The sequence below is a fragment of the Ascaphus truei genome, chromosome 2 (assembly GCF_040206685.1).
Source record: "Ascaphus truei isolate aAscTru1 chromosome 2, aAscTru1.hap1, whole genome shotgun sequence".
NCBI classification, from domain to species: domain Eukaryota; kingdom Metazoa; phylum Chordata; class Amphibia; order Anura; family Ascaphidae; genus Ascaphus; species Ascaphus truei.
The window spans coordinates 4,894,551-4,909,509 of NC_134484.1; the positions used below are offsets into that span (position 1 = coordinate 4,894,551).

At 50.3% G+C, this 14,959-nt stretch overlaps 1 protein-coding gene across 1 annotated transcript in view; it reads right to left on the reverse strand.

Moving 5' to 3' along the window:
* The window catches only part of PLEC (plectin), a 624,499-nt gene extending 610,517 nt beyond the window's left edge, over nt 1–13,982 (reverse strand). Inside the window, 2 exon segments of the mRNA XM_075581086.1 lie at nt 4,002–4,042; nt 13,820–13,982. Of these exon segments, the coding sequence (XP_075437201.1) occupies nt 4,002–4,042; nt 13,820–13,967 (189 nt within the window). The 5' untranslated portion in view covers nt 13,968–13,982.
* Nucleotides 13,983–14,959: the final 977 nt, after the last annotated feature.

Below are 14,959 nucleotides of genomic sequence, written 5' to 3' on the forward strand. Positions count from 1 at the left end.
CCAGAGGTTGGGCATTACCCTTCTTTTTCCTCAGGCTACCACCCCCAAACGAATGGGCAGACTGAACGCATGAACCAGTCCCTCAAACAGTATTTGCGTTGTTTTTCTTCTGATTCTCAGGATAATTGGGCAGAGTACTTCTTTGGGCAGAATTTGCGATTAACTCTCTCAAGAATGAGTCCACTCAAGAATCACCGTTTTTTGTAACCTACGGATTTCACCCTACCCGTCTTCCCATGCATTCATCCAGGTCCGGAGTTCCTGCAGCTGATGATAGGGTATCCACCTTACAGGGGTCATGGAGCAGGATTCAAACAGTTTTACAGGAGTCCGTGCTAAGACATAAGAGACAAGCAGATAGGCTTCGTTGTGAGGCTCATAAGTTCGCACCTGGAGAGAAGGTCTGGCTTTCTTCTAAAAATATCAAACTGAAGGCTCCAACCCCTAAACTGTCTCCCAGGTTTCTGGGTCCTTTCTCTATTCTGAGACAAATTAATCCTGTGGCCTATCAGCTTCGCTTGCCTCCCTCTATGAAAATTTCACCCGTCTTCCATGTTTCACTCTTGAAACCGTTTATCCAAGGCAAACGATTCGCTCATCCTTCTCTTCAGCCTCCTCCCCCCATTGTACCAGGACAACAGGAGTTCGAAATCCAGTCCATCATTGACTCTCGCATCTCCAGGGGCAAGCTCCAATTTTTGGTCCACTGGAAGGGATACGGACCTCAGGATCGTTCTTGGGTCTCGCATGCGGATCTTCACGCCCCGTCTCTGCTCAAACGATTCCACCAAAAATTTCCCCTCAGACCTTGGATGGTTCGTCCGGAGTCCGACCCTCGAGGGGGGGTACTGTAAGGATCCGCGCCGCGGGTACACCCGCTTCCAGCACCTCCTTACCTTGTCTCCGTGCCGCCCAGGCTCCCTGTCTCACTCCTCACGGCCCACCCCCACGGCTGCTCCCGTACTTCCGGGCCACGCGTGTCACCCTTACGGGCGCGCGCGGACCCAGGATTCCATTTACTGGCGCCGTGCGCCTGACTCCGCCTCAGGTGCTGCATGCGCATCACACGCTTCCCTGCCCGTGCTCCATCAGGCCCACCTCCCAGGCCCTTCTCCCCTATCAGGTCCTCCCTCGGGCCGCTCCTCCATTCCTCCCCTTCCTCTGATGCACTTCTCCCCTATCAGGTCCTCCCTCGGGCCGCTCCTCCATTCCTCCCCTTCCTCTGATAGGTCCCAGCCCCCTATTTAGTCTCCCCTCACCATTACCACCTTGCTCTGCATAGCTTCTGTACCTTGGTGCTGTCTGCTGTTGCCTGGCACCTTTTGTCTTTCAGTTCCTGTTCCTGTCCCTGGATATTCTGCTGACCTCCCTAGATCTTGACCTTTTGGCTTTGGACTTCATTACGCTGCTCTCTGGAACCCATTGGATTTGGCTTTGGACATTACTACCCTGCAGACTTCTATATCTCCTGGACACGGCTTACGGACACTCTACTACGCTGCTCTCTCCACTCCACGACCCAGGCTTACGGACACTCTACTACACTGCTCTCTCCATCCCACGACCATTGGCTTACGGACTTTACCATTCTACGCTGGAGTTGTCAAGTACGGTACCTTTTCTATTTTTGTTACCTGGACCACCTACGCTACTTCCACACTCCGGCCGTGCCCCCGTTTACTGCTAGGTGTGTGGTATTACTCCTTTCCACCTCAGTCCCGGGGTCTCGTCTGGCTTTTTGGCAGGCCGAGCGTTACACAAACAGAAAGACAGACACACACACACAGGACACAGATAGACAGACACACACACACTGAGACACACATAGGCAGGACACTGAGACACACACACACAGGCAGGGCACACTGACACACACACAGGCAGGACACAGAGACATGCACACACAGGCAGGACACTGAGAGACACACACACACAGGCAGGACACTGAAAGAAAAACACACAGGCAGGACACTGAAAGACACACACACAGGCAGGACACTGAAAGACACACACACAGGCAGGACACTGAGAGACACACACACAGGCAGGACACAGAGACACACACAGGCAGGACACTGAAAGACACACACACAGGCAGGACACTGAGAGACACACACACAGGCAGGACACAGAGACACACACAGGCAGGACACTGAGAGACACACACACACACAGGCAGGACACTGACACACACACACACACACACACACACACAGGCAGGACACTGACACACACACAGGCAGGACACTGAGACACACACAGACAGACACATATACAGACAGGTCACAGATAGACAGAAACACACTGAGACACACACATATACAGACAGGACACAGATAGACAGACACACACTGAGACAGACACACACACACAGGCAGGGCACCGAGACACACACACACAGGCAGGACACTGAGACACACACTGAGAGAGGCACACACTGAGAGAGAGAGACACACACACAGGCAGGACACTGAGACACACACACTGAGACACACACACAGGCAGGACACTGAGACACACACTGAGAGAGGCACACACTGAGAGAGAGAGACACACATACACACCGGCAGGACACTGAGACACACACACTGAGACACACACACAGGCTCCCACTGAGACACACACACTGAGACACACACACAGGCAGGACACTGAGACACACACACTGAGACACACACACAGGCTCCCACTGAGACACACACACTGAGACACACACACAGGCAGGACACTGAGACAGACACAGCCTCACTTCTCTGCTGCATGCTTTTCCTCAGCTCTTTGGCCCCACCCCCTAGGCTCCTGTGACCTCCTGATTGGCTGAATTACACAGCAGTAACCAATCAGTGGCTGCCCAGCCCCCTAGCAGCAGCAGCCCTGCTCTATCCCATGTCCGGTATTATCTCTCATATTTTACCGGACACAGGAACCAAATACCGACCTGTCCCGTTCCATACCGGACACCTGACCGGATCCATACCGGACACCTGGCCGGTTCCATACCGGACACCTGGCCGCCGGTTCCGTACCGGACACCTGGCAACCCTAGGCTTGCTACAGTTTGCATAAACAGCTCAAGTTGTCGTTGTTTAGCTTCGGCAGCCAATCAAATCATTCTTGAAAATGATTTGAACAGAGCAACACCCATCCCTAAGGCTGCGGTCCCAGTCACTGCTACAGCGCACACCTCGGCATGCGCTGTGCGTGTAAGCACCGCCCCTCAATGGGGCTGGGCCCGGTACTCACCTTCCCGCTGAAGGTGCAGCCACGCTGTACTCGCAGTTTTTTTAACTCAATGGAATTGAGTTCAGAACTGGCGACGGAGGCGTGGCCACACCCCCGCCGGAGGTTCACCCAATGAGGGCGAACCAGCAGCGTGAGGTCATGACCACGCCCCTACAAAACCCCGACCATGCCTCCTCCCGTCGCAATCTCCCTAAAGACCGCAGATCGCGGGTAGCGCTGTGCACGCGCCGCCCCCCCCCCCCCGCTGGGCGCGCGTGTCACAGTGATCACTGGGACCGCAGCCTAAGCTCTGCCTGTCGCCCCGCCTCCTCAACGCTAGCAAAGGTCTGCTGGGGAGGATGTGCACACACCGCCCCGCAGACTGTCACACCGCACACACGCGGACGCGCGCCCTCCACCTCCTGTCTCTGGCACCCTGAACGAGGGCTTATTGCAGCATACTGTGGTTCTAACATAGAAAGATAATTTCATAAGGAAGTGTGTGATCTAAATACAATAGGTGAGCAGAAAGCATTGTGTGCCGACAGTGTGCTCAGGGAGAGAGAGAGAGAGAATAATATATATAAATACAATAGGTGAGCACGAAGCATTGTGTGCCAGCAGTATGCTCAGGGAGAGAGAGAATAATATATATAAATACAATAGGTGAGCACAAAGCATTGTGTGCCAACAGTATGCTCAGGGAGAGGAGAGAGAGAGAATAATATATATATATATACTGTATATACAGTATATGACTGTAATACTGTAGCTCTCACCTCTGTTCTGGACTGAGACTTCCCTCCTTTACTCTGCTGCCCTAAATAACACAAAAAACACATCACTCATACAGAGTCCTAACAAGGTGTTATATAGAGGGGGGGGGGGGGCGCGCTCATGTATATCCTAACGAGGTGTTATATAGAGGGGGGGAGAGGGGGCTCATGTATATCCTAACAAGTGTGTGTGTGTGTCCCTGTTAAGAAAAAGGGCTATATATCTATCCTCCTACTGGTATAAGTCATGCTAAGGGCAGGCCGCTAGTAGTTATCATCGGTTTTCCCCGCTTCAAGCCTTGGCCTGATTGGTGGAGGTAGGCCCCCTGACTCTGTGTGGAAGGCAAGAGACAGAGGGGAGTGGCCTGCTGACATCATGATGGGTGGGGCTGTCTAAAGTTAGTTGCCTGATCCTGTCAGTGGCAGTCGGTGTGAGAGTCACTTCTGTCTTGGGAGTGAGGAGAGTGAATGTGACGGTAACTTTGTGATAGGCTATTAATAATACACACCAAATATAACTGGGTTGAACTGGACGAGACTTAGATATGATAAAATATAATTTATTCCTTGAAAAAGATGAACATACGAGATTATACAAATAACAGACAACATATGACACTTACTTAAAGTTGGGAATGATGAAATAGTCAGAAATCGTGACTAGCAGTTCATCCAGAAATCTTGAAAATCACAAAAGACACGAAAGACAATAGCCATAGGCTGAGCCCGGTTCTTATACAATTATTTCCCATTGAACACAACCTAAACCCAGCCCCTCTCATAAATCAGTGGTGAGGTTGATAGTTTTCCTCAGAGTAAAATTCCTCCCACTCAAGGACGTTTAAAAACTGCTTTTCCTATCTAAATAACTTCATAACTTCAATTCAGTAGTACTTACTGGCACGCGAGCATATTAATACATTCCGGCACGCATGACGCTCCCAATAAGACTAAATATTACCGTGTAATATTAAAATTAAGAGAGATATTAATATCTGTCTCTTAGTACTGGCTAGACATCATGTGTCTGTAATCCTTATGTGCGAATCAGTCCCACGAATACACATATGTATCTTTTAGCACGTTCAGCCGAGGACATCTCATAATATTCTTATATTTAATAATGTCACTCATTCTGATATCTCCTTGGGTAACCGCACCCCTGGCCCCCATAACCCCTGGTCAATAAATCCTTTGAAGCAGGGACTCGTGTGTAGAGAACATTTGTCACAGGTGCTAGATTTCACACCCAATGCCCCAGACATGGGCCTAGCTGTCTCTACCAGCAATATGTGTTAACATACACCAAACCCCCTCTGTACTTTTCACACCCAACTTCAATCAAGCCTTTTGAAGCCCAGATATTTCTGAACAGACACCACACATATTTGTATTTTCCTAAACTGCAGCTCATTAACCCCTTAAGCCCCAGTGTGTGTGTGGTGCAGACACTGGCACCGAAACAATACATTTATACAGGAGAATAAACAGTTGGATGGCTGAGGCAAGGCAAAAACCCATTACTGGACCCCAGTCCAGTTAACCCCTTGCTTCCCAGGTGAGAGTAGAGGGGGGCCAAATGGGGTGTAACCCCTTTAATCCCGAGCCAAACCCTCTCTATCATGACAGTGAGTCCTGCCCTGGGATCAGGAGGAATGAGTTCCAGGAGAGACAGGCCCTACATGTGGAGGAACTCAGGCCAGCCTGAGTAGAGTTGATAGAACAATGGTGGACCAATGCCCCTCACCCTGCCTATAGGGTAAGGGAGAGCTAGCACCCACCCTGAGGGTCTGCACCTCGGGGTGGTGGCGGGGAGAGTGAGAGCCCCAGACAGCCCATCCTGAAGGGGTACCGTCTGGAGAAGGAGGAGGAGGACGAGACCATTGTGTATGATTTGCTGCTGCTGCTGTGAGCTGTTGTACAATAAAGAGACTTTATACTTTTTACAAAGAGACTGAGACTGAAATCTCTCGCCCTATTGTGGGGGCTTCTCTGGGAGGATTTCACCCTACCCTTATAGGGCTCGCCAGAGATGGACGCACTGCACCGTTGCTAGAAGATTAAGGCACTAACCATAGAAGCCTGTCCCTGTTGTCCCCCATACCATCGGGGGAGACTCAGCCCTCCTGTCCCTCACAGGTATGCACCACCATAAGACATGTAGCCAGCACTCAGTACACCCTAAGGGTCCGATCTGCGACCTGGGGGTGGGGGGAAGATGGTTTACATATAGAAGGGGGGGGAGAGGGGGCTCATGTATATCCTAACAAAGTGTTATATAGAGAGGGGGGGGCTCATGTATATCCTAACAAGGTGTTATATAGAGGGGGGGGGCGCTCATGTATATCCTAACAAGGTTGTAGGCGGACGCTCACAGAGGTATGCAAGGGAGATTGGTTATAGTGAAATTAAATAAGCCTTTTATTGCGCCTGTTTCCTTAACATCAGGAAACCATCCAAACAAGGGGTAAACAAAGCTTCTATTCACTTGGGAGTATTTCTAGTGAAATACTATGCAGTTCACAACTCCCTTAGATAAGCATGTGTCCCAGCCCCAAACATATAGCATGAAATGAACAGATATAATAAAGTCTTATAAATGAAAGTCTTATCTGTTCCTTGTGGTTTGGAGGGAAAATCTTCTCTGTCCCTGGTTGCTACCTTTTCTTCGGGGTTTGTCAGCATTCAGGTTTAGAAGTTTCCCCTGTGTCTTCAAAGCAGCTCTGCTGTTTCTTCTGGCAGGGCTCAAGACATGTGTCTCCAAGTTCAGCTCAGGTGTGAGCTAAGGAGTCTCTATTCCTGTCTCAAAAGACAGGCTTTTCTAAGCCATCAAATCAGGCAGGTGGTGTTTGTTAATTGACTACCAGCAGTTAACCACCACACTGCTGGATTAGAGGTACATTACCTGAACAGGGATAACTCCCCTGTTACAAAGGTGTTATATAGAGATGGGGGCATGTATATCCTAACAAAGTGTTATATAGAGAGGTGGGTGCATGTATACCCTAACAAAGTGTTATATAGAGAGGAGGTACATGTGTATCCTAACAAGGTGTTATATAGAGAGGAGGTTCATGTATATCCTAACAAGGAGTTATATAGAGAGGTTGGTACATGTTATTTTATTTATAAAATGTTTTACCAGGAAGTAATACAGTGAGAGTTACGTCTCATTTTAAAGTATGTCCCGGGCACAGAGTTATGATGATAAATACATGGTTACAAATACATAGTTACATTAAGTGAGCAAGGTTATACATTATATACAAGACATTGCATGCACAGTTACAGATAATCTATATTATAGGCGTATGTAACAGTTAGAGATAATATGTTATTGGCGTATGTAACAGTTACAGACCAGATTAAAATGTGAGACAGCCTTAGATTTGAAAGAACTTAAACTGGTGGTGGCTGTGAGAGTCTCCGGTAGGTTGTTCCAGTTTTGGGGTGCACGGTAAGAGAAGGAGGAGCGGCCGGATACTTTGCTGAACCTTGGGACCATGAACAGTCTTTTGTAGTCTGATCTCAGGTGATAAGTGCTGCATGTGATAGGGGTGAGGAGCTTGTTCAGGTAGCTGGGTAGCTTGCCCAGAAAGTATTTGAAGGCAAGACAGGAAATGTGAACTTTGCGCCTAGACTCGAGTGATGACCAATCTAGTTCTTTGAGCATTTTGCAGTGATGTGTGTTGTAGTTGCATTGGAGAACAAAACGGCAAATTGAATTGTAGAGGGTGTCATGTTTGCTAAGGTGGGTTTGAGGTGCCGAGCCATATACTATATCTCCATAGTCAATAATTGGCATTAGCATCTGCTGTGCGATACGCTTTCTGACCAGGAGACTTAGGGAGGATTTGTTCCTGTAAAGTACACCTAGTTTGGCATAGGTTTTGGATGTCATGGTATGTCCTAACAAAGTGTTATATAGAGAGAGGGGGTGCATGTATATCCTAAGAAGGTGTTATATAGAGAGGGGGTACATGCATAGGCACGGTGGACCAGCTATCCTTCCAAGCAGGATCCTTGAAGTGTCCCCTCACAGGGGTCTCCCTCCCCACCTTTTTATACACTTAAAACATAATATTGCAACACTCTGGGCCAGGTGCGGCCTACATGCCCAGGCTCTGATTGGTGGATAGGAAGGTGCTGCCTACATGCCAGGCCCTGATTGGTGGGTAGGAAGGTGCTGCCTACATGCCCAGGCCCTGATTGGTGGGTAGGAAGGTGCTGCCTACATGCCCAGGCCCTGATTGGTGGGTAGGAAGGTGCTGCCTACATGCCCAGAGCCTGGTTGGTGGGTAGGAAGGTGCTGCCTACATGCCCAGGCCCTGATTGGTGGGTAGGAAGGTGCTGCCTACATGCCCAGGCCCTGATTGGTGGGTAGAACTGCAACATCACATTTGCACCAATTCTCCTGCAAACATATTAACCCCTGATTCCTGAGGTGCTGGAACCAAGCAGAGACATAACAAATATACATAACATATATAAACCACATACTCTGTATTACTGACAGGTAGGGGTAATGGCAGGCTTATTAACCTTTATTAGCAGCAGCCATATTTACCCTTACTGTTACAATCACCGCATACAGCATACACATATAACACATTCTCCAATCCCGAATAACGCTGCGTGGGTGAGAGTCAGTGTCAGTGGTGTATTAAGCACCCAATCCTGGGTATGTTGGCTTGTGATGGTGCCGGCACACGTGGGAGCTGGTTCTGTACTAACTGTTGCAGGCCTGTACTTCAGTACCGCTGTGCTGTGTAGCCGTTTGAGATCCTCCGACGGGGCTCGAACTCTCTCATGTCCTGACAGTAACCCACTGGTCCCACTGCCAGTACTCCTACCTCTAATAGATTCATATACCCCACAACACAATTCAGCAATCTCTTGAAAGTAGAGGGGGCCCCGGACATTCCTTGGGCCACGCGGTAAAATTGCTAGAACCCCGACGGGCATATAAAAGCGGTCTTTTCTTTATCTCGTTTGCACATTGGGATCTGGTAATGTCCGCTGCGGAGGTCCGAGACCGAAAAACCATGTGCTCCCAGTGAGACAATCCAATGCACCCTCTACACAGCGGGGTATATTGATCTGGAGTGGTGCTCTTGTTCAGCGTGCGCTAATCAATGCACATTACCGCTCCATTTTTCTTCCGGACCACCACTATGGATGATGCGTATGGGCTACAGGATTCTAAGATATTGCCACCCCCCAATAATTGCTGGAGATGTCATCTCACGTCTTCCACATCAGCCGGGGTCCAATCTCCGTGACCTTCCCCTGGAAGGGCGACCATCGTGAAGGCGGATCTGGTGCTCCACTCCACCGGCTTTTCTTACTGTACATCCCATTCTTAAGTGCACTAGACCTCCGGTACGTGCCATTTCTCCCGCAGCCGTTTCTTCCAGTGGTCTGGAGCAGGACTGTCTCCAAAATAGATAGCCGGGGTCTATCTATCCCCATGGGATTTGCTCGTTCATGCCGGACCCATCACTTCGGCACTATACAGGTGAGCCACTACTGTGCCTCTTCGTATCCACACATCATGACCAGTCTCATTTCCCACTTCTACTCCTAGTGTTTCCATTGTCACGGTTGCACAGATAACACCCCACTCATTACTAGTAACCCTCTGGGGTATCCTCCATAGGGTGGACTATCTATCATGACAGTAGACCCTTCTATATTTTGCCGTAGTGTTACTTTTCCAGTTATCCACTTTATGCTGTTGGGGGGCTCTTGCACAGGGCGGGGTCCTGCCTACATGACCTCCCCCAAGTGCTCCTCACTCTATAATTGCTTTCGCCAATGGTCTGGCACCATTTTGCTACTTGTCCAAAAATATTAGCAGTCGTGACAATTATGGCTCCAGTTTCTTCCTTGCTGCGGACTTCAGGACATATGAGGGCCACCACCATCAATGGTCCTTCTACACCAGTTATTTTCTTTGGAAACTCGAGCTTCATCACTACATACCCTAGATAACGGGTAGTTGGTGTCACTGAGGCCCTACACAACTAAGCCCTCCAGTGGTTCTAACGGCACATATTTTAGGTAGCAATCATACCAGGGTTTAAAAATAATAGATACCTGAGATCCACTATCCAAGAGGACGTTGCATACTTTTCCCTCAAGCTTCACCATCCCTCACACAGATGACCCTAGTAGCCCCCGGGGTAAATGAGAGAGAGGTATGCTGATCTCTTCCTGGAGCCATTTGAACGGAGCGGTTCTGCAGTATGCTCTTTCACTGGGTTCCTAGGTTGTTTCCAGAAGCGGATGAATTACTTCACTACCTGAGGTAGATTCTCTCTTTTTTAGCAATGACTGGCATAGTGTCCTTCTTTTCCGCATCTATAGCAGAAATGTGGTCCTCCGGTTTTCAGTGCAGGATTTCTCCAAGGCTTCCTCCCCTATCTACAGGTTTGCCCCCTATGGAGGTGACCACCCTGCTTCTCCTTGGTGTTCCTCTTGAGTATTCACATTAGACTTCTTCCATTCGCATGGCGGCCATCAATTCCGGCATCTCCCCTCTGGGCTCGCCTGTCCTAACCGAGCTCGGCTGCTCCTCACTTGGCCTATCGGGGGTCGTAGCTCATCCTTCCTCGGCTGGTGATACTCCGGCCACACCATCTCCTGATCCCCATTGACTATTTGCTGCTAGACTCTTAGCAGAGCGTCATCTGTCCTTCCTCATCCCGTATTTCTCACAGTGGCTCCAAGAACTCGGTGGCACCAAATGAGTTTTCTAACGCCTGTACTGTAGGTACTCGCCAGTGGTGCTGAGCTCATTTCCCTCCCTAACGGTGTCACGGGAGACAAGGTACTTTTAACACCCTTTACATATTACCGGGATCATGCATTAGACAAAACAAGGTAGTAAAAACAAATTGCGTTTTATTTTGGTAAACCCACGTACAACAAGAAGAATTACACAAGAAACAGTTAAAAATACACTTACTGGGCGTCTGGGGGGAAATCGAGACTTTCCTAGAGACCGCTACGTTCAATTCTCAGAACTTGGACCTCGCGTCTGACTTCGTCTCTGCAGGGCAGACTTTCCTGGCTTCAAAACGGAGCCGGTTGCTCTGCTATTTTGAACAGAGCAACTTTGAAAGCCCGCCCTCGCTTCATCGACACAAGTCACTGGATGGTCTGGTTCTCTGATCGGGGCTTCTCCTTACATGTACTCCGCAAAGCTATCCTTAGCATGAAGGTAGGAGGAGCGACCAATCAGAGCATGGGAACCCTATCCCACTAGCCAATAGAAACAGGGGCTCATCTCTTCGCTGATGTCAAAAGAGGGGGCGTGTCAAGCCGGCTCGGGTTGCCCTGTGGACGGGACATATGAATCGACCAATGGGAAACGCGCCGACATTCTGCCACTTCCCCCCCCAGTCATCCCATTGCCACCTACTGGGCAGGCGCCACTGAGTCTGGCAGACCAGAGTGTCCTCCCCACAGGGGGTTTCTGTTCTCTGGCCTCAATACTCCGCCCTGCCCTGGACACTTAGCACCCCGACGCTTCTCAACACCCCGTCTCCTCTTTGAACTACGGACTCTATGCACACTTGCTGGCACCTTAAGCAGATGCCCTGGCGGACTGCATAGAGCCTTATAGTAAATGTATAAAGTACACAAAACATATTCTAATACGTGGCGGACCCTGGGGGAGACTTATGACTGTAGGGGATATATCGACTGGGATATTGGGGCTCGAAAACCAGGAGTCTGGGGGACCACGGGGCAGCCCCGGTGTAATTCCACTCGCGTTGTGGAATATGGTGGCGCTGTACCAATAAACGTTTATAATCATAATAATATGCAGAATTCGCATGTTGTCCCATTAAATGTTTCACAACCTATAGAAATCTGCACTTCCCTGACGTGCCGCCAAAGTGTTTATGAAGATAAGTGCAAAACAGTTCACCATTATACTGCAAAAAGTGCAGTTTTCATCACTTTGATTTGATCTAGGTCCACCCACTTCAAAGACTGTTCTTACCACTGAGCTACTGCTTCAGCCCCCGATGCGTGTTTTTTCCTCATACTGTATATACCATCCCTTCCTGTCTAACCGTAGCATTGTTTAATTATTTTACTGTGTTCGCTTCCACTACCACCTGTGCTGGGATGTAGTTCCATGAATCTACCACTCCTTCAGTGAAGAACGTCCCTGCATTTCCCCTGAGCCTCCCACCCTCCAGAGCAGGACCTCTTGTACTAGCAGTCTTCTCTCTCTCCAAAGGGCGTCCCCCTCCTGCAAGTCACTGATTCCCAACGCCAATAACAGAGGAACCGCATTTGTCATGTCTCCATCAGACTCCCGGCTGCAAAACCGGAGCAAAAATACTGCACCGCATTCAGCAAACAAGACTGGTTTTCATGGGAATTGTTGTCCTGATAAATCGGAGCATGTTTGCCCCATTCTGCATCCAACTGGTCAACTCCAGCCCTGAAGGGCCACCAACAGGTCAGGTTTTCAGGATATCTCGGCTTCAGCACAGTTGGCTCAATCAGTGGCTCAGTCCGAGCCACCTGTGCAGAAGCAGGGATACCCCGAGAACCTGACCTGTTGGCCCTACTGTATCATACCCCCTATCTTTTAATATGGCTTTGGGATTAGAATGAGGGTTATATAGAGAGAGATGTTCTGTGAGTGTCCCTGCCCTGAGTAAGGGTATTTGAGTCTGTCCTTGGGGTGGGAATAACCCGTTGGGGGGGCCTTCTGAAGGGCGAGAATGGGATCCAGATGTCAGCATCTGTACAGTCAGACACAGCGTCATCCGTGCAAGCCACTTCAACCACAGCGCAGGGAGGAGGAGGAGGGGAGAGGAAGGCAGGGCAGAGGAGAAGTGAGAGAGGAAGGGGAGAATGGAAAATAAAAGGAGAGAGGGTGTGAAGAGAACAGAGCAAAGGGTATGGGAAGTGGAGGGAAAAAGGAAGAGAGAATAACAGATTGTGTGAGCGGAACGAGGGCGAAGAGAGAGAGGGTAGATTGTAAGGTGAGAAAGGGAGGGAGAGAAACAGAAATTACAGGGAGAGGGGGGAGAGAAAAGGGATGGGAGAGAGGAGATAGTAAGATGAGAAGGGGAGGGAGAGAAAAGAGAGAACCAGAGAAAAGACAGGGAAAGGGAGGGGAGCAAACAGGAGAGAATGTGTGAGAGGGAGCAGGGCACGATGGAGATATCAAGACAAGAAAGAACTAATTAGAGATAACGAGATTAACACTAACCGAAAGAGGGGAGAAGTGAGAAGGTATGTGATGAGAGAGCGAAAGAGGGGAGAAGTGAGAAGATATGTGATGAGAGAGCGAAAGAGGGGAGAAGTGAGAAGATATGTGATGAGAGAGCGAAAGAGGGGAGAAGTGAGAAGATATGTGATGAGAGAGCGAAAGAGGGGAGAAGTGAGAAGGTATGTGATGAGAGCGCGAAAGAGGGGAGAAGTGAGAAGATATGTGATGAGAGCGCGAAAGAGGGGAGAAGTGAGAAGATATGTGATGAGAGAGCGAGAGGGGAGAAGTGAGAAGATATGTGATGAGAGAGCGAAAGAGGGGAGAAGTGAGAAGATATGTGATGAGAGAGAGGGAAAGAGGCTAGTGAGAGAGGAGAAGGAGGGAAAGACAGAGGCAGAGTGAATGTGGAAGGAATTGAGGGAGGAGAGAACAGGAACAATAAACAGAGAGAAAAGAGGGGAGGGGGAGAGAGTGAGTGGGAAGGAGGTGAAGGAGGGGATCACACAGGAGAGGGGGGAGAGAGGATTTGGGTAGTGGGAGGAGGACCCCCCCGGGAAGTTACAGGAGTAGAAGGTACCTGTCCAGAGAAGCTCAGGCCGACGTCCCCGCAGCGAGCAGGATAAAAACACGGCCCACAGGAGGACGGTCCCCACGCCCAGCGCCGATACCCAAGCAAAGCGCAGCCAGGCTGGGTCAGTGAGCAGCCATTCATACAGAGAGACCATCGTGACACAGGGGTGCCAGCTATGCGCCCTGTGCCCACCTCCCGAGACTGCCCGGGGCGGGGGGGTGCGTCCGGGGCAGGACGACACGCCCGGAGCCTTAACCCTTTCTTGATAAACATGCCACAGCACCGAGACGATGAGCGACACGTGTGCGCAGGGAGAATGGCACTGGCAGAGCTGGGAGCTTGCACAGCGGTGCCGAGTATCACTACTGATGTCGAGGGCAATTTATCGAAGACTCCTGGCTGCAAAACTGGCACAAAAACGGCAGCGGCGCTGGTACAAAATAAACAAAAAATAAAGGTTTCCGACCAGAAAGGATCTGAGTCTATTTGGAGAGGAGACTCGTGAGGTCTTGAGAGCACGTGTACAGAGTATGGCCAGTACTTACCTTCCAGCGACGACCCACACCCCGTACAGGTCCATGGCTTAGGCCGGGTTTATAGTGGGCCCGCGCGCGACGGAGTGCATGGCATCGTGCGCGCGCCTGTCGCTCGAGATTTGCGGTCGTAATGTTGGCGCGGCGGGGAGGCCGTGTCACAAGGCTGGTTCGCCCTCAAAGGCTGATCCGCTCACGTGACGCGGCCGCATCGCACGCACTATGCCGACCTCATTGACTTTCACTGATTTGTTTCCGCGGCTCACGCCATCGCGGCTACGATAATGGCGGCCTTCCAGTGGCAGTCCGCGCGGCGTGCCATCTCTTGGACTTGTGTTATTTCTTCTTTACTTGAACTGTGGGGGTCCCCAGGAGCCGGTCTGTGGCCCCCAGACCAGCGGGACCCCCCAGGTTCCTTTGTACTGGGAGACGGGCCCCCCAGGTTCCTTTGTACTGGGAGACGGGTGGAGGGGCCCCCCAGGTTCCTTTGTACTGGGAGACGGGTGGAGGGGCCCCCCAGGTTCCTTTGTACTGGGAGACGGGTGGAGGGGCCCCCCAGGTTCCTTTGTACTGGGAGACGGGTGGAGGGGCCCCCCAGGTTCCTTTGTATTGG